Genomic DNA, 27,250 nt, shown 5'->3' on the forward strand with positions numbered 1-27,250 from the left:
GCATACATCCTACCAGCCTCGTTCGTAGCTTGATGCAACACATCTAATTCTTAGCCGCCATCACTATCGAGGAGAAAAGAGCGACTCCCAATAAATTGCTGCGGCTTTCCAGGCTATAGTAGAGTCCACCTATAGTTCAAGAAGTTCGTGAGATTTATGCAATAAGGCGATCGTTCAGAGTAGGAAGAGAGGGCTGACCGAGGACCGGCGCAAGAACACTTTACATACTTCAACTCGGTGGCGCGGAGTAAATCAGTGAACAACTGCTGAAGGAGCTGGATGACCACCGAGTGACGCATTGCAGGACGCGTACAAACAGAGCGCTGCTGGAAGCCCTATTCTCGGCGCACCGGTTGAACATCTAGACATTCCAACTCGTTACTACGTTAGCGATCAGCTGAAAGAGCATTTAATTTTTGTTGATACAGCACAGTATACAGGGTTAGTGTGCCCGCACTGTGAGTTAGCGAGCTAGCGGCGGATTTTGCTGACCTGATCACTTTTACCAGATCCCAACAACTGAACAAGAACGTCACTGACTGTAGCATCCTGCTGCAAGTGAGGTAAGCCACCATGCCAGTGCACTGCTCTAAAAACACAGCCCCACTGCATGTACAATGTACATGATTGTACAGTGCTGGCAACTGAAATCCGACCCCCTAGCGTCTCGTACGGATCGCTAACGGGGCTAGCGCACCGCTAGGGGGGGTCAGATTTCAGTTGCCAGCACTGTAGTATTAGCATACATGCCACTGCCAGGTAAGTTACCCTTGGCTTGGCTCTTGGTACAACAGACACTACATCTGTCCACGATAAACGCTCTCCAATTTACTACGATATCACCGGCGTCGGGGCATGGCCCGAGCGGCCGGACCGGATGCTACAACCCTGTGAATATACGTGAATTATGATATCTGTTATCATCAATATCATTTGCAGTGCTGCTCAAAGAAATCCAGTCGCGTCACTCAAGCACGCCCCCCCGGGCGTTGCGCAGCCCTAGACCTGCAAACACTGGGCTGCGAAATGGTGCAAGGCGTAAACTTGAGTGACACGATTGGATTTCATTGTGCAGCACTGGACTCAGCAATGGGTATTGATAAGTAGTGTCCGTGCCCAAACGCGGCCATCCACGACTCTAAGCTTTTTTTTTAAGCTGTTACATACAATCACCCTACAGCACTGTCAGGTGTCGAAGAACTGCCCAGTGTTCATAGTGCCAGGACCTTGTACAATTGTGTACATGCCCCCCCCCCCCTCTCTAATATTCATGAGGTGGGAGTTCACTTGCCAGCAATGGCAGCATGTACCAACCACTGTACATGGAGTGTAGACAGCTAGCTAGCTAGCTCACCCGGCACAAATCGAGGGAAGGATTGTACCGTAAAGTACCGCCAGAGCGCTCCACCATCTCGTCCTTTCTTTCGTGGTTGTCTTGTGGAAGTGGTTTCCTGTCTGTAGGTCATACGACACGGACCTTGCACACACATTGCACGTTGTACAGCCAATCCGTACCCAGTTTGCCTTCGAGCGGATGCGAGCTCTACATAAAAACATGCTAAGTGTGACCTTAGTACACTAAGGTGCTCACACTGTACGAACGTAGTAGCACTCTGCCATACAATTTTCTTCCCTTGGCTGTAAAATCAAGGTGGGGCGCTCTGGTGATACTCTACGGTACATATACAGTTCATGCACAACGCCATAGCCAGCCATAGGCAATACAAGCAACCAGACAGAACACACACATGCACTGAGGAAATACTGAGGGAAGGGGTTTGCATGGCTTTGAGAAGAATCACTGAAAGTCATTTCTAAAGTAAGTATGTTTAGGACATACATGTAGCCGGTTTCAGGACACCCTACACGGCGTGCAATGTACTTTGAAGTACATGTAGTGGACATGGAAATCTAGTCGATTGACCGGGCCGGCGCCCTCAGCGCATACAGAACGCTGCGTGCGGTGCACAATCATGTTGATCCGATGCGACCAGCGTGCTGCATGCAGCGCATAAATGCATGTGTGTACCGCTTATCCATGGCTGCACGGCCAGCGCCCTGGGGCCGCTAGACGTGCGACTGGATTTCCATGTCCACGACAGTACTATCAGACAGTATCTACACCAGACTAGAGACTAGGGACTAGTAGAGGCCAGGATAAGATAACAGACGTCATGCATGCACTCCTTTCCATCCAGCAGGCCCTGCAAGATCATGGTGTGTGTGTGTGTGTGTGTGTGTGTGTGTGTGTGTGTGTGTGTGTGTGTGTGTGTGTGTGTGTGTGTGTGTGTGTGTAGGGTTTGCTGCTTTCATCTGAATATCTGTGGATAGCGTTATATGCATGCAGCCAGTGATAGGAGTAGTGCAAGTCACAGAGAAGTAGAGAGAATGTGTATTCATATTGTCAAGAGCCCACAGCAATGGGTATACGGACTCTTGAACTGGACTTGATATTTATAAAATGATATTCCATCTATGCATGCTCTAGCTCGTACTTTACAGCTATGGGCAATTATTTCTGATTGCAAACAAATACATGAACTCATCGACTTGTGCCAGGTTTTCAAGGGTCCTCAGGCCCTATTGTCATGGTCCACAAGTGGTTGGAAGAGATAAAAACGTGATAACCTGCAAGGGTGACAAGGACTAGGTGACGAGACACACAAAGATTAAATCTGCAGTGCACAGTTATGTTTAAAGCAGTGATCTCGACCAGAATAATACAACCGGGTCTTTTCATGTACAGTAGAGTCACGCGCTGAAGAACGTGGAGCCCAAGACCGTCCAGCCTGAAATTCTAAGAACGCCACAACCTAAAGCTAAGAACGGCGGTGTTGGTTTTCTGGCAGCTTGTGGAATACATATGATCCAGTACGGATTGTCTCTAAGAACGTGCTATAAGAACGCAGCCAGATTGCTGACGAAATAAGAACGTCCCAGGCTAACCCCTTGGAAACAACGTTCTTGGGCGCGCGACTCTACTGTACATGCACTTCCTGTTCAAGCCAGGGAGTAGTACAAAAAGGTAATGTACTACTCCCTGGTTCAAGCCATGCTGCTAATCCTATACAAAAACTCAGCAGCTCACTGCCATGAGGGCAGAGCCAAGTTCCATTGCTAACTCACGCGTGCACTTCCTGCTCTACATTTAACTTCCGATGGCATACTACTACATAGTAGACAGTATCTAACCTCACTGCACTGCGACGACACGTCGCAGTGCTCAATATCCCCCAGACCAACACACAATCGTCTTCATTTCCTATTCTACGTTGAAGTAATTAATTGACGATGGTGTTGCGGGTTGTCTGCTGTCCTCGTGGCTTCTTTTCTTTCCTCCCAGGAAGAGAGAGAGAGAGAGAGAGAATGTCGCTACTTGGTCGCAACCCAATACCAGTGAACAACTCGCGGTCAAAGACACTCGTGGAAAACTGGGTGGAAGAACGTGGAGTAAAGGAGTTGCTCGGAGATGACAGCAGACCGATGGGAGAACGCTTCCGAGATGGCCACCAGGGGTTATTGAGTACAGGCGTGGCGGCGGCGAGCAAAGACAGCACCGAGAGTCATCAGAGCATGTCAGCTGCCCCGTGGGCCGACGTTGGCCTGGGTGGAACGACCACTGGCAGTGCGTTTAGCAGCGCCGCGGCACAGTCGGACACCCAGCGTCACCGCACGGTCGGCGCGCGGCGACAGCAGCTCGAGCAGCAGGTACGCGAGTACGTTGCGGCAGAGGTGGAACAGGAGACGGCCGGGCCTGAGCCGGAGATGGACTGCACGTCGACAACGCGCTCCGACTACACGTCCGATTACGTGCCCAGGCAGCGCGAGCACACGCGAGAGCACAGCGTCTATGGAGAAGCGCCGGCGTCGTTCTGGCAAGCCGAGTTGGAAAGTGGAAGAGCCGTGGACGGAATCACCGTCATGCCATCCCAGCGTGTTCCGTTCCGCAAGAATGCAACGTTCTCTACACCAGTGGAGCAGGCCCTGGATGGTCAGGACCGATAGCTGCATAAGGCAACCAACATGAGGACGTTAGCACAACAAACAGTCACGTAGTACCTAATCATTCATGCAGCAGATGCTCGAGCTTCATGTATTTGTACGGTAGTTGTGAAATTGAGAAGCTATCCACATAGGGCTGCCAAGACCTACTGCCCAAAATGATGCAGAGGCAGGAACGAGTAACAGAAAAACAGTAAGGTTAAAATATCGGCGTTGCTGTTCACAGGGCGTTACGCCGCAAAAGCGAGAGAGAGAGAGGGGGGGGGGGGGCGTGTTTGTTGTATCTCAAACCGAGAACACATGGACTGGTTCTAGGTACTAGACAGTACATGTCTCATGTACATGTAGAATGTAGACGTGTGGTCAGTTCATACAAGCCTAATACGATCAAGGTAGTGTCTGCCTACTTCACTACAAGACAATGTCATTTTGAAATTAAAAATTCTACAATCTACAATAAGAAGATGTCAGCAACTCGTGATGGTGTCTGGCCTGTCCATTATCAACATTGCGCGTCACGATCGTGGAGAGCGGTGTATGTGGATCACAGTCTGGGAATTCCTTTGCTTGTCTGGTTTCTCAACAGCAAAGCGAACTCCCAGTGATTGGTGGAGAGAGATGCCGAGTTCAATCGGATGGAATTAAATATAAAATAGAGAAGAGAAAGTGTGCATGTCCAGGGCAGAAGTAAAATACAGAGCCAACTTGTTACCAACACGACAGGTAAACAAGGACCCACGGAAGCGGGCACACCTTAGGCGCGCTGGAATATGGACACGGGTGTACCATACCAATAGATAGGGGAGAGGGAAGGGACGCCGGCCCAAGAACAACGACCGTCACAGCCAAGCGGAGTGGTTCTGCACTACTCGAGCGCACGGCCAACACACACCGAGTCTCGCGATCGGCGGAGAGTGTGCTCGTCGTGTTCTTTCTTCTGGCGATGACCGTCTGCACGAATACGAACGCCACGTGTAGCACTTGGCATTCACGATGCTTACGCACGCCATTTTATAACGAGACGTTCATGGCCACCAAGTACATGTATGCTTCCAGTTCACTGTGTGGAGAGCAGCATGACGGGAAGCTTCCACCGTGCCGTGCCACCGTTCATGTTCAGGTCAACTTTGAAAGAGAAGCAGGAGGTGAAACACACACCCCATACGCTGATGACAATCAGCCTTGAGCAGCACACCCGTTGTCTGCTGAAGACGTGGCGGCAGGCTCATACAGGAACACGGCAGAGAAGAGATCGCCGTCGAGCCGCTTGGCCAGCCACTCGTTCTTGATGATGGCCACCTTGAGACTGTCACACTTGAACTGGGCAGTGTAGTTAGTGTGGATAGCCCTACATGAACACACAGGTATACACACATGCACACACACACACACACACACACACACACACACACGCGCGCGTGTGTACACACACACACACACAATAAATGAAACAATCAAAAGTTTGAGGGAGTTGGAACGGGAAAAAAGTGTGAAGAAAACATGGACTGCCACCACCAGGACTCGAACCAGGGACCCTCACTTATGGCCAGCTATGCACTACCACTAAGCTATCAAGTAATTGTATATTTGAGCGATCGAAGAAGTCCATTGTACGTGCAGCTGCAAAAAATGATTTCCGAACACTGATTTGTAAGGCGAAACTAGAGCGAATTCGCCCCATTTGCCAAATTCGCAACGGTTTCTGTGTCACTACAATGAACAGGGCATCCCGACTACTAAGGGAAAGAGCTATAGCTATTGAATGACGACTAGCATAGCTAATAGCATAGCTACCAGCTCACTGTTCACTGATTGGACTGCACTGTGAGAGGTACTTGCAATACGCACTGTTCAATCAGGGGCGTTGGGCACGGTACGGTCACTACGGTATTGACCATACCACTATGTGTCCCAGGTACCCCATGAATCGATAAAATACACTGATTTCCAAACGTTTCGGCTCAGCACCCCCTCCTCCACGAGTAAAATTAATAGTACTTCAGATGGCTGACCGTACCACACTAAAATACCTTCCGACGCCCCTGTCAATGATTGGACTGCACTGTGAGAGGTACTGTACTTGCAATACAAACAAACATGCTCCCTGCACAGTGTCCACCAGACTGAACCAACCTTCCCATGCCTTCCAGCACAATGAAGTCCACTTCACGGCACATTTCACACAGCTTGCTATCTACACGCCTGCAACAGAGAACACAGAACAGAAGATCCATGTCAAAGCACTCTCAAAGCTAACACCGGTCACACAAATTTCACGAATCCAAAATCGAACCAATCTTCGGTTGCTATGATTTCACGCCACCTGCATGGGTGAAACGAATGACACCCAGTTGTCAACTTTGTACTTACGACAGGTCAATGCATGGCGATGTTGAGCCAGTCTCGACGATGACCAGACGATTCTCCAACAGAGCAGTCCTAGATGGAGAAGCAATCAGCAAAGTTCACACAGGAAACACGCATACATGTCACGTCAGATGTCAGATGGCTCTGCATAGAAACTAGGCATATTGAGCCATTAAAAAAACTTGAACTAAGCGCAAAAGGCAGAGTACTACTAATACATACTAAACCCCATTCACATGCATGGTATTGTCATACGCAAGTATTTTAATTTCAAACGCAGCCTCAGAATCCAGTTGTCATCATAAACTTATGAATATCCTTATTTATATTAGGAGCTTCTCCGTGTAGACATTAATGCAATGTACATATACACAGCATGTATAGCTTTCGCATATGCTAAACGAATTGAAGAACGCTGGCTGTGAGTACGTTCTTACCTCACTTCTGGCGCCCGCTGACCTACGCGGTGGGCAAGCAGCAGCAGTTCATTGTGTTGTACGTCATTCAGTGCTGGCTGAGAGTTAGCAGCCAAGATGACCTGCACATTCACAAGCAATACACACACACGCACGCACACGGACACACACACACACGGACACACACACACACACACACACACACACACACACACACACACACACATGGACACACACACACACGGACACACACACACACACACACAAATATAGTAACATCCACAATGCTCTCCTGCTTTACGACAATAACCCATACGGACAATGGTAGATGTGCAGACTTGGCCGCTCTGCCCAGCTTGTACATAGAGGAAACTGAGGAAGATTCCGACAGAAACTTCAGAATAGTTTTCGAAACAACAGTTAGTTATAGATCCCCCTGCTCTCTTCTCGAGATTCAGAAGGAGGCAGTCTCACCTGGTTGAAAATATAGCAGCTGAACGAGGGGAATATTCAGCTGACCTTTCAGCCACGTTGCAATCACTATTTTCTGTTCTCCTAAATGCACCATACCAGCAGAACTTGAAGGGAGCATTTCGAAACCTTGTGATGGCTGAAATTTGCTTGTGCAAGGAAGGAGATCAGCGCATATATTTGGCGAACACCACTTGCATCTTCCTCATAGTTTCTACTGCTCAGCAGCGTCCATTCTCTCCTGTCCTGATCTCTTTAACCATCCCTTTCGTAACCTTGTGTTGAGATCACTAGCACAAACAGCTGTGAACCACCAATTCTATTTTAACCTTTACCCTATCCAACTGGCCAGAGTGGCAGATGACCAGACCATTTTGTTTTGGAAGCCAGTTGGTCAGGACGATGAAAGAGAAGAAATGCACAATGCTCATTGTGCTCAGGTATACATCGTCACTGCCCTTGGTAGGCCTTACCTTTGTGCCCTGTTTCAAGAACTCACAGACGAGTGGGAAGATGCCCAGAATGATATCAAACCCACAGTTGTCCACAAAGATCATTGTACACTTGTAGGGCTTCTCCTGTACGAGAGAGAGAGAGAGAGAGAGAGAGAGAGAGAGAGAGAGAGAGAGAGAGAGAGAGAGAGAGAGAGAGAGAGAGAGAGAGAGAGAGAGAGAGAGAGAGAGAGAGAGAGAGAGAAAGAGAGAAAGAGAGAGAGAGAGAGAGAGAGAGAGAGAGAGAGAGAGAGAGAGAGAGAGAGAGAGAGAGAGAGAGAGAGAGAGAGAGAGAGAGAGAGAGAGAGAGAGAAGAGAGAGAGAGAGAGAGAGAGAGAGAGAGAGAGAAGAGAAGAGAGAGAGAGTAAGAGAGAGAGAAAGAGAGAGAGAAAGAAGAGAGAGTGCATTTCAAACTAATTACGAATAGTCGAATACGCATCTCGAATATAGGTTAATCAACAGATGCAACAACAAAATCACACGCGGCTGTTGCAAACGCACCCACTGCGCTGGTGACAATACGATATTGCGATAACTGTTATCTTACCTCCAAGCGCTTACAGTATTCATCAAACCCATCTTTCAGCCATGGCCGATCTGAAGATGAAAACACGCACGAGCACAAACACAGATGTTTGCATGGGCCCGGCATACACACAAAGAGGATGGCCAAAACAAATGGACGTCTTGATGACCTGATTAGGCCAAAACAATTGGCTTGTTTCCGGTCGGCAACCCCTCAAAAAGGAGACTCGGTCGGCCGGAATATGTTGCCGCAGTGAGGCCATGAAGCGTTACATTGGCACATGTTTGCCGCACGCAGGGCGTTACATGCAAAGTCGCACAGGAGCCGTTACACAGGTTTCTATATTGCCGCAGTCCTTTTTTTGCTATTGCCGCATCACTTTTTTGCTATTGCCGCATCATTTTTTTTGCTTTTGCCGCATCATTTTTTTTCTTTTCATCCACATTGAAGGCACAGAAATTCAGTTGCTATCCAACTGTTACAAACCCGACGGCAAAGGGCGACAACGATATCAATAGAAGACTGTATATTTTAACTATCAGAGTGATCTGTTCACAAAAAGATCATCAAAAGGAAAGTGACATAGGGGAAGAGCGCTTCCTCCAAAAACTACTGTCACTCACACAGTTAATGAGTGTACAACATAATTATTACAAAGTCACCGTGGCTATCATTAGTCATCACTGCTGCTGCTGCTGTCAGGACTTCCTGCTGCGTCCAGTTTTGAACTTTTCACCACGCGGTACACGTGCTTTCACAGTTTTCAGCCTTTTTTTGCAGTGCAAACTGCAATGAAAAGATCGCCGCACCCCGCCGGACGCGCGTTACGAAGTCAACGAAAATTTGTCGCACTAGCCTGGTCGCGCGTTACGCCGCACCCCCCTGCGTTACGCGTTACGCGGCAACATATATTGCCAGTACGGTACATTTGGGACAAAAAAAGTCTCAGAATTTGGGAAAAAGTGGCCCGGTCGGCCGACCTGACACAAGGTCATTATTTGTTTTGGCCTTAAAAAGAAAGTCCACACCCTGAGAGTGAAGTAGTGGCGATAGTTGATGGAAGCGGCACCTGTAGATGAGCTTCATTCTAAGATAACAAACGAGCGCGGCACCCCACAGCTGGGAAAGTGTGCAATACCAACACGAAGAGCTTGCTCATATACCACGGAAGAGAGAGAGGGGGGGGGGGGGGGACTGCTCCGATGTAGCCTAGTGAACGCAGTGATAGCGAATGTGTTAGGCCCAGAGTTGCATCGAGTTGTTGTCTTTTACTTATCCAGAACATGAGTACAGCATTGTACTACCTGCTACCGGCTGTACTGCAGACAGGCCGGCCTGTCTGATCTGAAAACTGCCAACATTCTTCAAAGCGATTGACAGTAACATCCGCGGATAAGAAGAAAATACTTGCGTGCCCCTTACTGTGCGTGTGTGTATGGGGGGGGGGGGGGTGTGTGTGTGCGTGTGTGTGGTGTGTGGTGTGTGTGTGTGTGTGTGTGTGGTGTGGTGTGTGTGGTGTGCGTGTGTGTGTCCCCCACAGAAACGTGCGGCGAGAAATACCGCAGACAGCAGGATCTGCAACGGCATGAGGCCGGATGTTCTGCCATGCCGCCGTGATGCTACCCCTTTGTTCCCCTCCTCACGAGGGCAGCTTAGCCGTTTAACGGCAGCTGTATGTCAAGGTCAAGGTCAAGGTGTGTGTGTGTGTGCGCGCGCGCGCGAGTGGTGTGTGTGTGTGTGTGCGCGCGTGGTGTGTGTGTGTGTGTGTGTGTGTGTGTGTGTGTGTGTTCCATACTGGCATGTGTGTGCATACAAAAAGACTAGGCATACAAAAGACTATGCATACAAAAGACTATGCATACAAAAGACTATGCATACAAAAGACTATGCATACAAAAGACTAGGCATACAAAAGACTACTAGACTAGGCATACAAAAGACTAGGCATACAAAAGACTAGGCATACAAACGACTAGGCATATATAAGACTAGGCTTACCAAGTGTACATACTGTAAGACATGTTATTATAACGAGTCGCAAATTTAACGATTGTCCAAAATTCATAGGTTAACGAGAAGATATGTTAACGATCTTGCAGTATTCTGCCATATCCACACACAGCATATATGAAGCAGTACGGCCTCAACGGATCTTATTATAACGAAGAAATGTCATCCGTTAAAACGTTAGATTTGCTTCCTCGTTATATATACATGTCTTACAGTAACACAAGGTACTACAGTGCTGGTCAAAGAAACCCAACCTCATGAATAAAATAGGGCCGGGCCTACGCAGGCCTAGCATTACACTCACTGGTCAGTGCACTCTAACGCGGCTACTTTATTCATTAGGTTGGATTAATTTTCTTTGGCCAGCACTGCAGTGTAGTAGCTGCACCACCACCCATGTACCTCCCATACTGCATATGCAGTGCTATACAGCAACATGCACACACTCACAGCAGAGATTCCATGGTGCTTGCATACAGGCTGCCCAACAGTGCTATGCTGCTTGCTCAGGTACACTGCCAACTAGTGAAGTAGAAATGCTTAATCCCAAGCACCTACAGGTGCACCTACACTTCCACTCTACAGGTACTGATTAGCAAACACACAGACTGTCAGTGCATCCATATCAATCCCTTACCTGGCAACTGCTTCAGGGACTCCTCAAAGCCAAAGCCGTCGCCTTCCAGGAGCCTAGAACAAGCACCGTGAGAGGAATTCCCAAACCGGGAAAGCATTACACGAAGAAAAAGTTTAAAAAAATTATATCTAGTGTCTTGCAGAAATCAGCCACAGAACGAGACATATGTTCAAGCCACAGTTCAGCCCCAGCACCTTGCGGAACTCCCCGGCCACAAGTAAAATTCTACATGTATAAGAGGACCCACCAAGCCATACAAATGCTATAAGTATTGTGATAGAAAGTTAGTAAACTTCTTCAGTCGCATGCAGCCATGCCAATCCTTACCTGACCACGGCCTGGGCGCCCCAGTCGAACATGTTTCCGGCGAGCACGTTCTTTACGAGTGCTAGCTGTCGCTCACGGAACGGCAGTGCTTGCAGGCGCTCCATCTGCGGCTGGAACAGCTCCAATGCAGCTTCAATTTCATTCTGCTTCTCCTGTACACACACACACACACACACACACACACACACACACACACACACACACACACACAGTAAAGCTCGTTTTGCCTACAAGCAGTGAGAGCATTCTGACATTGATGCATTGTGCTGGGTTCAAACTCGGAGCTCCACTGACCAGATCTAACAAGGTCAAAACAGCTAACTGGCCAGAGGTTAAGTACACATATATCATGTCTGTGCTTGTAGCAAGCTCTTTATGTCAAACCAAGCTTGCTACAAGCAACGCCAGTGAAATAGAATGTAGGCAGGGACAGTGAGCGCTGAAAACAATGCCTCGATGGACAAGGGCGGTTACACTAAGACCTGCTCAGAAAGCCAAGGATCATGCTAACGCTACTGAGCCCGGAAGACACAGGTTCTTCAGTAAACCATGAGCTGCTCTGGTCATCTGATGGATCGGCATGACAACCCTGTGTTACTGATTGCACTAACTGTATATAAACCATGACATGAGTCGAGCATATGCAGCTTGCTTGTGCCAGGCCACCACCATGCCTGACCGAAACTTCCTAAGCTGGTTGTGTTTCTCAACACAATTGTAACTGCTATAGCTGGTTGTAACGCGGACGTGGGAACTCTCCTCTTTTTTATCATTATGCAGTTTGAGAGACCCACTCCAATGCAGTGTAGGTGATGGGTACTAGCCTACCACAGGTACCTTTGAGTATGGATCAAAGAATCCAGCTTCCAGCAGGCAGTGTCCACGGATGTCCAGCAGCTTACGGATACTCAGTGAGCCGTAACGACTGGATACACACACACAAACACACACACACACACACACACACACACACACACACACACACACAAGTTCACGAACAGGGACAAATGACAGACAGACAGTTGGGAAGTAGTTAGTTGGCGACCTCAGCGATGACAAACCGGCATCTAATCATGTCCAAAAAAAGTAGAACATAAGAAAAAGTGATTGGACCAGAGAAAGTACAAGGCGGCCGCAGAGGAGCTGCGAGCATCCTTCACCCCGCTGGTCTGCTCAACTGATGGTGCACTGCACACAGAGTACCGTGCGTATCAACGGCGACCTGCTATGCGCCTTGCCTCCAGGTGGGACAAGTCCTACAGCAACGTCATGTCCTGGGTGCGGATCCACCATCAGTTTGCTGTTTTCCGGGCTGTCGACCTTCGTCTCCGGGGTTCACGTCGTCGTCTCGGTGGGCTGGCAATTTGCGATGGTGTCGGCCTTGGCGTTGGCCGTTAACATTCATGCGTATGGCACTTGTTGTTGTTGTGTGTGGGTGTGTGTGTGTGTGTGTGTGTGTGTGTGTGTGTTTGTTTTCTTTCCTTTTCTTTTCAGCTGTCATTTGCCCTGATCATGCCTCATGCGTGTTTCACAGCATAGTATGTTTCCGCTCATTTTCTTCTTCAACACACGCTAGCTGTATTACTTTGTTCTTGCCCGTACAAGAGGCTTTTCCACCCTCTGAAAAAAAAATTTCAGAGAAGGGTAGAAGTGATCATGACTGAGTTGATGTTTTGAGCTTTGACCATACTGGTCTTCTTCTGACGGTGAAAATGTCCACTTAGTAGTCGTGATCACTTCTGCCCTCCTGTGCAATGGTCCAGTCACTTTCTTCTTAAGACAGACATATAGACAGACAGATAGACAGCTAGTACAGACACACACAGATGCACACAGATGAACATACGAAAAGAGGCATGTATAATTATTAGAATGTAACTTTGGGCAAAAAATCCGCTTTGGCAAGCGGATTGATTGCCAGAAAGATTTCATCGGATTCAAATAGAAATCCCGTTATTTTTTCATTGCGGCATGTGTAGCTTGATGCTTACTTCGGCGAGGTGTTTAGACAGCTGATACGTTCCAAGTAGTTCTTCTTAAACTGCTGAGCCCTATCTTGTGCGTCTGGTACTCCCAGCTGACTTGACGCAGCATGCTGGGCAACCTGCACACACACGATCAACACGGTCATCAACTGTTGCATGGCAAGACCTTGATTATAATACAGGGAAGCTACAGTCCCCATACCTAACATACACACACACACGCACACACACACACGCACATACACACACAAGCACACGCACGCACACACACACACACACACACATTGAGCATGCCAAGCTCGTTTCCACAGCATCCCGTTCGGTTGTGAGCTGTGTGTGCGTGCACTAGGGCTGAAACGATCATTCAACAACTCCTAACGATCCACCAATATCATTAACGATCGACATATTGGTTTTATCGATTCTTGTCGGCTCTACCCGTGTTCCTCGAACACCAGTTTATGAAGAAATTCCATGATACCTTTGCTACGTTAGAAATTTGTGGCACCGCACTGTTGACATCTGTGGACATCTGGCTGGTTTTATCAATATGAACTAGAGAATTTCATGTTGCTTCTAGCGTGAATAATCTTGTCATCACCCTCTGGCAGCTGCTCTTCTCCGACCTCTCCCACAAATGAACCAAAAAGACAAAGCCTTCTCTCCCGATCTCTTTCAAAGCCACAAATCAATTGTACTGCTCCTGAAAGTACATGACTGTACTGGTATTCACTATCGGATGAAGTGCGAGGGCTATAACGCTGTCACTGATATGCATGCATCAGAAATCGTTAGCACTCGTTTTTGAACACTGACGATTATCGATTGCACTCTTAACGATCGATATGCGAGTTATCGGTATAATTGCTTCAGCCCTAGCGTGCACCCATGTGCAAATGAACGTACCTTATCCACACCATCCTGCATGAGCTTGATCCAGTGTTCACGTGCACTTGCATCATTCGTCAGATCAAACAAATCAGCACTGTAGGTGCTTCGTGAGGCAAGTAGGGGCAGCATTTGAAGCTTCCACTTCTGCCGCTCCAACTCCAGGACGTCGTACGACTAAGCCACGTACAACAACAACAACAACAACAGCAGCTCCAGCAACAACAACAACAACAACAACAACAACAACAACAACAACAACAACAACAACAACAACAACAATCTCTTATCGGCGATGGTGCCATCGTGAGAATAAAGAATTCAAACAAACAACGATGATGACGATGACAACAACAATACTCTAGAATTCTGCTGTAGCATAATGCAGGGTACTAAAATATAGCACTGTGCACTGTGCACCCATACTACAACCATGGTACGTTCTCGCATATCCTGAGGGTACTTTTTAGTTCACACTGAAAGTTTCAATCCAGTAAGTACCGCTCTTGTAGCAGCTGAGTACTCTTATGTGGGCTCGTGCTTTTGCTGTTTCCACTATGTAGAGTTCACTGACTTGTCAGTTTGAGCACTCCGGCAAGGTACGCTCGTGCCTGGTCTAAATCTGGCTTTGAAGAATGTATTAATTTTCTCATTGCTATCATGCCCGGCCCCATTTTCTCTGTACTGCGCTGATGAGTTCACAAAGTTCCATTGATCCATTCCGTCTTCAGATTGAGTAATACTTTTCACTTAATATGTCAGCTGAACCCCACACTACCATAACATAAAATGACAGTTCTGAATTTGCAATATGCTCTGTGTACCAGGGGCAATGCTCCTGGATGTCACCACACAATTCCAATGTCCAAGAGACAATGCTGAACATCTTGACTAGCACAGCAGCAGCAACAGCAGCAACAGCAACAACAACAACAACAGCAATAACAACAACAGCAACAACAGCAACAGCAGCAACAACAGCAGCAACAGCAGCAACAACAACAGCCGCAGCAGCAGCAACAGCAGCCGCAGCAACAGCAGCAGCAGCAACAGCAGCAGCAGCAGCAACAGCAGCAACAACAGCAGCAACAACAGCAGCCGCAGCAGCAGCAGCCGCAGCAACAGCAGCAGCAACAGCAATAACAGCAGCAACAGCAATAACAGCAGCAACAGCAACAACAGCAGCAGCAACAGCAACAACAGCGACAGCAGCAACAACAGCAGCAAACCATGCAGACCTACAATGCTGGTGTCCTTTCGCTGGGGTGTTACACTGCTAAAAGAGTGCTCAATCCAACTGGTGTCATCTGTTAGGAGCAACATCAAGCAAGACATGGGACAGTGAACAGCTGAACATCAAGCAAGACATGGGACAGTGAACAGCTGAATGCTAGACATGGGACAGTGAACAGCTGAATGCTATTCAAAAAACAGTCCAGGAGAATCGCTTGTGCTACCGAGTACATGCACGCAGCAGGCAATAAAGGAATACAACGAATGCTAGCACCCAGTTATCCCCGAGTGTAGTGCACGTGAGAGCCTCGGAGAGAGAGAGAGAGAGAGAGAGAGAGAGAGAGAGAGAGAGAGAGAGAGAGAGAGAGAGAGAGAGAGAGCCTCGGAGAGAGAGAGAGAGAGAGCCTCGGAGAGAGAGAGAGAGAGAGCCTCGGAGAGAGAGAGAGAGAGAGAGAGAGAGAGAGAGAGAGAGAGAGAGAGAGAGAGAGAGAGAGAGAGACAGACAGACAGAGAGAGAGAGAGAGAGAGAGAGAGAGAGAGAGAGAGAGAGAGAGAGAGAGAGAGAGAGAGAGAGAGAGAGAGAGAGAGAGAGAGAGAGAGAGAGAGAGAGAGAGAGAGAGAGAGAGAGAGAGAGAGAGAGAGAGAGAGAGAGAGAGAGAGAGAGAGAGAGAGAGAGAGAGAGAGAGAGAGAGAGAGAGAGAGAGAGAGAGAGAGGAGAGAGAGAGAAGAGAGAGAGAGAGAGAGAGAGAGAGAGAGAGAGAGAGAGAGAGAGAGAGAGAGAGAGAGAGAGACATACACACACACACACACACACACATACACACAGCACTGGAAACAACAAAGCACAAGTAAGTGAGTCCCCTCAACCGGCGTGCCCAATAGAGCCAGGGCAAGTCGAGAACAACTTCGTAAGGAGCTCACCTGGTCCGGCGCCAGCTAAGAACGCACCAATGGCGCCAAGGTATCCTTCATGGCGGAGAAACAACGCTTGGATATCACCCTGACATCAACAACCGGACAGGCAGCAAGAGACACAGGGAAAGTGAGGGAGACAGTAAATCTCTATATCTATGACAGCATGAGAGGTAACGTCCATGACAGCACACGAAACCGAGCCTGGACTTGAACGCTGGCCTGTCAATACACATGCATGGAAAGTAACGTTACAATGCAGGGGGAAATACAGAACTCTAACAACAAATCACAGAACACCTCATCGCATTCCAATCACCATTGCAGATATTGAGTGAAGTTTGGCAGGGTAAGATGCTGCCAATACCAGCAGTCCACCGACCGCCATACCTTAGACCAGTAGTTGATGGAGAAGGAGATGGTGTGCATGGTCAACGGATGGCCGCGGATGAAATACCCGGCAAAGTAAATCCTCTCCAGGTTGTGCAAGCGAGCGTTCAAATAGGCAATCTGAAAACCAGATGGGGACCATGGGACAGCAATGATGGTTTAAAAAATCTGATATACACACTGAGAATCTGCACCGTACTGTCAGGCGCCGAAGAACGGACAGGCTAGAATCTCCCCAAGCACAGCATACCAATGTATATACGGCGACTCAACTCTGCATAGACTGTAATACATCAAAATAGAAACGGTCTAGGCTAGGAGGCTGACCCCCCCCCCCCCCCCCCCCAGCTCTCCGGCGACCGGCAGTACTGTAGTAGAAACGGGAGAACAATGCACCATGAGCTAGTAAATGTATTGGTCACCATCTCAATTTCAATACACACATACAGTGCTGCTCAAAGAAATCCAGTCGCATCACTCAAGTTTGCGCCCTGCATCATTTCGCAGCCCTGTATTCGCAGGTCTAGGGCTGCGCACCGCCCGGCGCGTACCTGAGTGACACGACTGGAATTCATTGAGCAACACTGTAACGTTACTTGTCCAATGGGCAGAAGTAAAGTAAGGTTATGTCATTGGGATGAAGCCAATCCCAATGATGAAGCAAGAGAGCTGGCTGGAGACACCAGCAGCAATCTTAACAAGATACAATAGAACGTGCCGGTGCTACATGAACAGAAATCCATGTTCCGATATCGTACATCCCAACATCAACAAGCAATCAGCTGTGGAAGTAGCGTACAACCCAAGCCTTACTGACCCATACCAGCACTGGTATGGGTCAGTAAGGCTTGGCTTGCACGCTACTTCCACATACTTTATCCTAACAACCTAAACCAATGGTGCAAGCAACGGAAAACAATTCCCTTTTATGCCAGTGCTGGAGTGTGAGATGCAGCAGTACGAATCAGGAAGTGCTACAACACCAGAGTACGTAAGTACTTTGTTTAAAAAACACTTTCTAGAACCCCCTGGTACGATTGCTGGCAACAGCAAGTAGGCACAAACACACGGGTACAAGTTAACATGACTAAATCTCACCTGGCCAATATCATTGCTGATGAAGTGTAGGAGACTTTTGGTGATGTCCTCCTGGCGATATTTCGCTGCCAACATCAAAGCAATGAGAAAACATACAATGCATACGACTCGTACGACTAGTGACAATAGGTGTCATGGGAGTAGGCATGAAAGCACGGCTGCCATTCAGGCAACCTACAACTGACACCTGGTCACACACATTTGCGCACGCACACACATGTGTGCACGCACCCCAGATTTTTCGTTCAGTGAAGGCTTCACCTTTTCAAAAAATAAGCGCCAATCGGAAAGGCAGTAGAAGCGCGAGCAGGCACATCTGGATCCAAATTAAATTTCATCATTCACAGACATGTACCACTGCGCTCATGCACGGTTTGAAAAATAAAATGCACGCATAACTCGCAGTCACCCACCTGAACTCAGCCCCGTACAACCGTCATGTGAACGGTTGAAAACCAAGTCCGAGGCGAATAAGCCCGGGCGGATTTTTCTCATGTAAACGGCCCACTCCTGAGCCTCCCTCGTTTCAAAGTAAAACGCACTCGCAGCTCAATAGAAGGTCTCTTTTTAATCCGCTAGTGTACATTGTCACAGTAGTGGAACAGATAACTGCCTAGGAAACACTGAAAAACTGCCTAGGAAAAACTGAAAAACTGCCTAGGAAACACTGAAAAACTGCCCAGGAAACACTGAAAAACTGCCTAGGAAACACTGAAAAACTGCCTAGGAAACACTGAAAAACTGCCCAGGAAACACTGAAAAACTGCCCAGGAAACACTGAAAAACTGCCTAGGAAACACTGAAAAACTGCCTAGGAAAAACTGAAAAACTGCCTAGGAAACACTGAAAAACTGCCTAGGAAACACTGAAAAACTGCCCAGGAAACACTGAAAAACTGCCCAGGAAACACTGAAAAACTGCCTAGGAAACACTGAAAAACTGCCTAGGAAACACTGAAAAACTGCCTAGGAAACACTGAAAAACTGCCCAGGAAGCACTGAAAAACTGCCTAGGAAAAACTGAAAAACTGCCTAGGAAACACTGAAAAACTGCCTCGGAAACACTGAAAAACTGCCTCGGAAACACTGAAAAACTGCCTAGGAAACACTGAAAAACTGCCTCGGAAACACTGAAAAACTGCCTAGGAAACACTGAAAAACTGCCTAGGAAACACTGAAAAACTGCCCAGGAAACACTGAAAAACTGCCTAGGAAACACTGAAAAACTGCCTAGGAAACACTGAAAAACTGCCTAGGAAACACTGAAAAACTGTCTAGGAAACACTGACATACGTCGATCTTCTCTGGCTTTGTCCTGGTTGGAGCGGGCACATTTGCCAAAGCTACTGGCTGTCAGATCGGCGGGCAAACCTAGTGCAGCGTACTCACCACCGTAGATGTCGGACACCTGCACATATGCACACGTACACATGCACATACATACATGCACATACATACATACACACACACACACACACACACACACACACACACACACACACACACACACACACATGTATGCATACACACACACGCGCGCACACACACATAAAATAAAATAAAAAAATTCACGGTTCGCGTGAGACTCGGCTAAAAGCCGAGTTTTCCGCATCTGCCGTGGGAACGCCACCACCCTCTAGGATCAAAGGCGTGGCCTGGCACGAGGGTAACATGGATGCAGCTAATGGGATTTCGGTCTTTGAGCATTTGGTGGTGGGTCTGATCTACCGTACTGGCAATATTATGTTGCCGCGTAACGCGTAACGCAGGGGGGTGCGGCGTAACGCGCGACCAGGCTAGTGCGACAAATTTTCGTTGCGTTCGTAACGCGCGTCCGGCGGGGTGCGGCGATCTTTTCATTGCAGTTTGCAAAAAATGATGCGGCAATAGGAAAAAAATGATGCGGCAATAGCAAAAAAAGTGATGCGGCAATAGCAAAAAAAGGACTGCGGCAATAATGAAACCTGTGTAACGGCTCCTGTGCGACTTTGCATGTAACGCCCTGCGTGCGGTAAACATGTGCCAATGTAACGCTTCATGGCCTCACTGCGACCATATATATTGCCAGTACGGTACTCACCTCCCACCGTTTAGACACACACACATACACACACACACACAAAACACATCCACAGCAGCACACCCACGCACACGGACACAAACACAAGCACAGTAGCACACCCACGCTGGCTACCAACCATTCCACCGTGTTCCCATTGCAAGGTGAAAGAAAGAAAGCAAGCTGCTTGTCCTTGGGCCCGTGCACACGTGTCTGCATATCTGTGTGGGCGGATGGCGATACAATGCTTGAGAGTGTGCGTTGTGTCTTTCCACTAATTTCAACGCCCTTGTCTATAACACTTGCTACCTGTTCATTCGTTTAAATTCAGTTTAAAGTGTCCATGTAGTCCACTGACCTGGCAACTGGTGATATCTTCTCATATGCTAACCACTAGTACATGTACTCGGAAGAATAAAATAGCATTTAAAGGCCCAAAGTGCACAAATGATCTCACATAAACGATTGCAAAGCAACTGTTCCTAAAGAACTTTTAAAAAAGATGGTCAGATCCAGTTTCTTCAAAGGGGAAGTCCGGTGAAACTGTAGAGGGGAAGTCTGGTGAAACTGTAGAGGGGAAGTCCGGTGAAACATTTAAATTTCAGGGTTCGCAGGGCAGCGTGACACAAAAACACACGTCACAGGTGCCTCTTCTTTATAAGGAGCGTGACACACACACACACACACACACACACAGACACACGTCACAGGTGCCTCTTCTTTATAAGTAAAGATCAGCCTCGTCTGCAATAGCTGCTGCTTCTTCATCAGTCGCAAACGCAGCAGCGCTCACTCTTGACCGGCCCGCGCAGCCATTTCTTCAGCAGAATACTGTACCGAAGTTCTCCGCCCCAGACCGAATTCATGAAGGTCAGCCATGGCTGCATCCTCACTCTCACACGTTGTTACGTCTTCGGGGTCGCTTGAACAACCTACTATCGGTCGCCAAATCATTTGAAATAGCATTGACACTATTGCTTTCATGCACTCTTTTCGACCTAGCTGCACGCTATGATATTGCAGGAGGTGTGGCACGGCCGCATGACGCAGCCCCAAAAACTCAGTTTTTCAAACGGAAAATATCTCAAGAACGCTTTGTCGGAGATACGTGGGACCAACACCGTTCGACTCAGCGCCCCAAACTCTACGGACCCTGAAATTTAAATTTTTCACCGAACTTTCCCTTTAAACATATACGTGAAACTCAGATCCATACTCAGTTTCCGTCTCAACCGTCAACCAGAATAGACTCCCCCTTTCTGCATGTACTCGGACACTGTATTGCACACAAAAATCCTTAGTTGCTCGCAGCTATCAGTAACATGGCAACAAATCAACTCTTGGAGTACATTTGAACACACCGGCATTGAGATGAGGACAGCAATCACACAACTCACCAGCATATCAACGCTGCGGCTACTTCCCTTCTCGGCCAAGTCCAGAAGTTCATCAAACCCCTACAAAGAAGAAAAGAAAGAAATAAGGACAAAAACAAGAAGTTGCTCCCCAGTCGTTCATAACTCGTGTCCACGTGTCCCTTCTCCTTAAACAAGGATGATAAAGGCGCGTTCAGACTACCGTGAATCCTGGCAAACGGTGATAAACCACTGGAAAGGGATTTCCCTTTTTTCCCAGCCTGAGCACTTTTTTTAATGACGGAAAAGTGTTACTGCCGCAGCAGCCGCGACAGTAAACCTTTTCCGCCGGTAACGTGCCAGTAACGTCATGTGATCAAATCACCTTGGAAACTTTCCCAATCGGTCACTTTTTATCGGTAGTCTGAACACGTCCTAACAAACATGCCCCTCCCCCCCCCCCCCCCCCCCCCCCTCTCCAACACACACACATACATAGTGAATGCATCTGTACAGATAACCGTTCGGCATAACCGTATCATGCCAGGATGTACGACGGCAATCGACATTGATGAGTGCCACACCTGCTGTGACATACAAACACACACATACTCGTACACACACACGCGTGCACGCATACACAAACACACACAAACACACATGTGCACACACACACACACACACACGCGCACACAGATACGCATGCATGCACACACACACACACACACCACACCACACACACACACACACACACACACACACACACACAGCTCTGCTTACCTGTGCATCTGTGAGCAGAGAGCCAAGACCCCAGAAGGTGCCACCACCCATAGCAGTACCACCGATACGCTGATACTCAGTGGGAGAATCCACCTGAACAAAGAACAGCAGTCGAATGAAACACACATTCTTCATCTAACCAAGCCGCTGCGCTACGAGTTACAGACCATGAGTATCAACACTATCGTACTGCCCCGGATATACGTCATATCCAAATATAGTTGCACCTCAATTTTCGAGTGTCTGTTGCATGGTTTACTGGAATAACACATGGTTGACTGGAATAACACTCGATTGCAAGTCGCAACCTGTTCAGCCTTATGGATTATCGTAAAAGGTGTGACTTGCACAAACAGTGGCATGGAGACTCAGCCATGCCAAGCTTAACGTTCCAATCTCCAATCCTAAGCTAACATACCGTAATGTCGCGTATAAAAGCAGGTGCTTACGGCCGTATAAGCCGGGGTTCAATCCGTGCTTCTATTCAAGTTATGCTTCTATTCAAAATATGCTTCTACATGTCAACATCTTCAGTCTACACTGTGCAGTGTACATTACCACACATGTAGTGTGCAAGTACATGTGTTTCTAGTCAAATCGTGCTTCTGTGTCACGGCGCACTTTGGAAAATCAGCTTCTATTCAAGTCATGCTTCTATACAGGTCAAGCTTTTATACGCGACAATACAGTAGACATCATGAGTAAACACTGGTATCACGCCAGTCATGTTGCAGTTGAACTCCATGCACAGACCACAAACATTGCCTTCTACTGCACGTATCCTCCAGAGAAGTTCTATTCCACGCCACTACTAGGCGGACCCTCTTTTCCCGGCTACACGGCAACCTTTATTGAACTGAAAAAAATGATTTTCCCAAATTTCAGGGGTCGATTTGTAACCGGGATTCGACTTATACCAGGAAACATCCCCATGTCAGTGTAACCCTGTACACATTGCAATGCACCGGTCCTGTGTACTGTGTAAATGAACACATAACCTCTCAGTTGAACTCAATGTTTGCTTGTTTTTGCTGCACAATTCACAGCATAAAAATACTTTGAAGTAGACAAACAAGAAATGGACGATGGCAATACTGGCCAACACTCGAACAAACAAGATAAGAACTATCAACAAGCTACACAGACATCAACGTGTGACCGAATGGAGATTGATCATGTATGAAAATTGAAAACTAAAAGTGGTGGTAACTTAAAAATGGATTATGCAGACTCACTGAATTGGGGTTGACTCATAGCCGGGGGAAATACAGTCCTCACACATCCATATTTAGTAATTATTTACCTTAAGAATACTGACACCAGAGCCGATGTTGACCAGCAAATAGGGGAAGATATTGTTGCCAGTGTTGTTGCGATAGCGATAGTTAGACTGACCATCCGCACCTTTAGAGTAGATGAAGGACTCGTTGAGCACATGGTTCAGGACAAAGTTGGCACCGGTGATCAAGCAATGCATTTCATCTTCTTTGTCTACGCTGAGACCAAGAAAACACAACGCAAGCAGGACCATCCAGTAATGGTTAACATATTCACGCACACACGCACAGCCGAGCCCGTTGGCAACAGGCACAACACTATCTGGCATAAGTGTACCCACCAACCGAACTAGCTGGCACACACACACACACACACACACACACACACACACACACACACACACACACACACACACACACAAGGACACACACAAGAGATTCATGGATAATCTAAAGAATGTCAAACAAAGGTGACAGGATAATCACGCCTGGCGCGTGCACAACCCAGTTAACCCATGTCCTGCAATGCAGCCAAACTTCGTCAATACTAGTATTCAGATCAGGGTGATGTAGCAGAGGTACACATACATACACGACTTTCTCACTAACTTACAGAACACCAAGCTTCTCCTCCAACAGGGCACGGTACTTGAAAGCACCGCCACCTGATGCAGAGAAAGAAAATACACACACACACACACACACACACACACACACACACACACACACACACACACACACACACACACACACACACACACACACACACACACACACACACACACACACACACACACACACACACACACACACACACACACACACACACACACACACATACAATCAATTGTACTTGCTCACTGTCGCACACTGGTCACGTGCCCCCCACCCCATTTGCACAGAACACAGACCATTGGACCATTGGACGCCCATCGCCGGAGGCGATGAAAGCGATGCTACAGCAGAAGCCATAGCAGCTTGTGCTGGGATTGCACCATTCAACAGCTTGCAAGGCTGAAGAATTGACCGCCACTATTCAGCCTGGTCTACACCACACAGCTATGAAGTGGCTTTTTCTGGCCAGTGAATCCCTACTTTTTGGTCTTTTTTATTTTATTTTTTGCCGCCCACACATCACACCACATACTCCGGCATGCACTGGCTGTTGGTAACCACCCAGGAGAATGAAAGAAAAGTCAGGAAGAGTCTGAGAAAGAGAAGAAAGACGTGTGTGACCATAATCGTCGGGAATCGAACCCGCAACCTATCGATTGGAAATCGCTGCACATACCACTGCACCATATGGGACACAGAACACAGACACAGACAAACACACACACACACACACACACACACACACACACACACAAACTGAACACACTGAACAGTATGAACACAAGATACCTGTTGCCTTCAAATGCTGGCCTTGCTTGTGGCCTGAGCTGCCGTTGCGTAGAGCTGGACATTCCTTGGTGATGAAGTCCAGACATGACTCGATATACCGCGTCTCAAACTTGACAAAGTGAAGCACCTCCGCAGGCTCATTTATTGTTTCAACTTTGAAACCAGTTGACTCTTCGCTCTGGAATGTCACAGGAACCATACACACACATCCACTACATAAATCAGTGTTTCCAAAGAGAAACAAGAATATAGATTACAACCAGGAGTACAAATTGTGCGGTAACCATTCTATATTGTTGAGGCATAGCTAAAGTGTAGTAACGAACAGTTGGAGAAAAAAAGAATTTTACAAGTAGAAGGAGAAAATGTTCAGCACCGTTCTGTCGTTATGATCTTCAGTGAACCTACGTAATTCAGCTGTATGATATGGACAGGACTAGTATGGCACAGTACGGTGAAACAAGAACAATTCTCTCCAGTCTTCGTCGCTACACTTCAGTTATGAATCAACAATAAATAATGATTGCCGTACAACTTGTCCTCCTGGATATCGAAGTTGTCTCCGACATGCTTATTTACAAAACCAAAAAAATTGCTCATAACCCGTACCCATACATGCGCGTCCCTTCTCTTTTCTACATTTTACAAAAAGGAGAATATTTTCTTCAGCATCCACTGCAATGAAATACTCTGTAACTCTGTACATGAACCCAGGCAGGCTATTAGTATACACCGGCAGCTACTGATACAAAGGGATGTGTTCAGTGAGAAATTGCCTGGCAGCAGTCACACATGACACTGGTACCAACGCAGGGCGACTTTTTGATTATTCTAGCCTAGCGTGAACTTGGCACTATTCGTACATACAATGTATCATGTTATGAAAGTACCGGTGGAGAGATAGTGCACTCGTCCACTAGACGGGTTAAGAAAGAGGAATTGTCCGTAAACAGTACAGGGTCTGCACAGCCTGGCAAAGTCTTTTAGTCACACCATAGGGCTTAGTGCGTACACAGCGAACTCACATCGTCCTGCTCTTGCTTGGTGGTGCGGACAGCAGGCCGCTGTTCTTCAGCATAGTAAGCTAGCTTTGCCAATGAGCCTCCTGCCAGGGAGAGCAGTGTTAACAGCACACACACAGACGCACCAAGCAAGCACACACCCAGTTGCAGCCAGAGAAAAACCCGGTGAATGTGGCAAAACTGCGAGCCGCATGATTTCTTGCCCGACATGTTCGAGCTCGGAAACTGCAACATGCTTGAACAAAAGTAGCCGGACCAGCTTGACATTAAAAAGTGAAATCAATAGCCACCTAGCCTGTACGAGAGAGAGAGAGAGAGAGAGAGAGAGAGAGAGAGAGAGAGAGAGAGAGAGAGAGAGAGAGAGAGAGAGAGAGAGAGAGAGAGAGAGAGAGAGAGAGAGAGAGAGAGAGAGAGAGTTACTTACTCCGGCAAGGAACTGTTCTCAACGCACAAGAGAACTGATCACGCTCGCCATGCAGAGTCTAGACTGACAACTGCATCTTTGAAACCACACATAGCACTCATTTCCCTCTCTCTCTCCCTCATCTTTCCTTCCACAGTTTTCAAATAAAAATCAATCAATCAATCAATCAAACCTGAACATGATTTGGGTGATGGGCGGAGAAGCAGAGATGGCACTGATCTCCTAAAGTTGGTTGGTAGATCTGCATTCATGCACTTCGGTCTACCATCTTCTCCTACAGACTACAGGCAAATTCTATTCTACTCCGCCCTACTGAGAAACTTTTGGAACACAAACGTACCCATTTACAAAAAAATCATGAATTTGTCAGCAGGAACTATTTTCGAAAAAGATAATTGAGGAACCAAAAATGCCATACATATTATTAATTCAAGCTTTGACTGTCAGCCCATGCATTGCTTTTGCACGTGTGTCAACTACTAGTATGTCAGAAACAAAATTACCAATGGCCATTACAGTAATGTCATTAACATCTCAGAAGAATGACTTCTAAATTCCCAACTGAAGTAAATAATTGATTTGTACACACCGATATCAATGGCGAAGCGCTTGGCATTTTCCAAATTCCGAAACGCTTCTCTTGGTGGAAGTGAGAAACTACTAGCGTATGTGGAATCAACCTCAGTCATGTTGCTCTTTTCCAGTCGACGACAGTGAGCATAAACGAAAAACAGCCCGCACAAGCGCAAGGGATATTCAACAACAACAACCCAATATTTTCGTGCATGTACAACCAAGAGTGCATAAACAGTTTATGGGCTTGGTACAATCAATCAATCATCATGCGCATTTATGCTGAATGCTCTGATCAGTTCGAAAAACTGAAACCACTGGAAACTGTCAACCACGAGTACGAGTGTGGCGCGTGCCACATGTGCGTTCCAGCTAGCTCGCGGGCCGCGCCGGCGCCCGATCGAGCGCGAAGACTACGTATCTACTGACTTTTGTAGTATTTTTTTTAGTTCGCTAGGATCAGGATAGTGCATGCAGTGCAGCGGTAGCTGACCGGGTATGTAGCTACTAAGCTAGCTAGCTGTACTCGTACAGCTAGCAGTGTGTGAACCGGGCGTAGGGTAGCGCTAGGTAGGCTGTCTTGTGACTGAGTCAATGTGAGTGC

The 27,250-nt window shown here is 47.5% G+C and overlaps 2 protein-coding genes across 3 annotated transcripts; one reads left to right on the top strand and one right to left on the bottom strand.

The window, feature by feature from the left end:
* Nucleotides 1-4,209, top strand: LOC135808753 (sperm-associated antigen 8-like). The gene is made up of 2 exons (XM_065321981.1): nt 1-563; nt 3,344-4,209. Exon 2 carries the CDS (start codon nt 3,367-3,369, stop codon nt 4,003-4,005), a length of 639 nt encoding a protein of 212 aa, XP_065178053.1. The 5' UTR covers nt 1-563; nt 3,344-3,366; the 3' UTR covers nt 4,006-4,209.
* Nucleotides 4,202-26,886, bottom strand: LOC135808752 (4'-phosphopantetheine phosphatase-like). Of its 2 annotated transcripts, none has more exons than XM_065321980.1 (23): nt 26,663-26,886; nt 25,653-25,732; nt 24,628-24,805; nt 23,837-23,888; nt 23,250-23,442; nt 21,947-22,039; nt 21,209-21,268; nt 19,142-19,160; nt 17,754-17,818; nt 16,656-16,775; nt 16,275-16,353; nt 15,363-15,427; nt 14,139-14,297; nt 13,239-13,351; nt 12,085-12,172; nt 11,248-11,399; nt 10,921-10,973; nt 8,295-8,344; nt 7,730-7,834; nt 6,807-6,907; nt 6,373-6,441; nt 6,136-6,204; nt 4,202-5,350 (listed from the first exon to the last, which is right to left on the bottom strand). In XM_065321980.1, the coding sequence occupies exons 1-23, from the start codon at nt 26,760-26,762 to the stop codon at nt 5,179-5,181; spliced, it is 2,235 nt and encodes a 744-aa protein (XP_065178052.1). In that variant the 5' UTR covers nt 26,763-26,886; the 3' UTR covers nt 4,202-5,178. The 2 variants fall into 2 exon arrangements, with proteins under 2 accessions (XP_065178052.1, XP_065178051.1); XM_065321979.1 differs by having other exon boundaries at nt 19,046-19,160.
* Nucleotides 26,887-27,250: the final 364 nt, after the last annotated feature.

Source organism: Sycon ciliatum, chromosome 2 (assembly GCF_964019385.1).
Source record: "Sycon ciliatum chromosome 2, ocSycCili1.1, whole genome shotgun sequence".
Classification (NCBI taxonomy): domain Eukaryota; kingdom Metazoa; phylum Porifera; class Calcarea; order Leucosolenida; family Sycettidae; genus Sycon; species Sycon ciliatum.

What these genes read in the sequence shown, in the direction of transcription:
- LOC135808753 (XM_065321981.1), top strand. Translation starts at nt 3,367, where the DNA reads ATGTCGCTACTTGGTCGCAACCCAATACCAGTGAACAACTCGCGGTCA.
- LOC135808752 (XM_065321979.1), bottom strand. Translation starts at nt 26,762, where the DNA reads ATGACTGAGGTTGATTCCACATACGCTAGTAGTTTCTCACTTCCACCA. An exon ending in GCCGCAGCGTTGATATGCTG is followed by an intron (nt 19,161 to 21,208) that starts GTGAGTTGTGTG and finishes GCATATGTGCAG; the next exon opens with GTGTCCGACATCTACGGTGG. An exon ending in AGCGAAAGGACACCAGCATT is followed by an intron (nt 14,298 to 15,362) that starts GTAGGTCTGCAT and finishes TACGTGGCTTAG; the next exon opens with TCGTACGACGTCCTGGAGTT.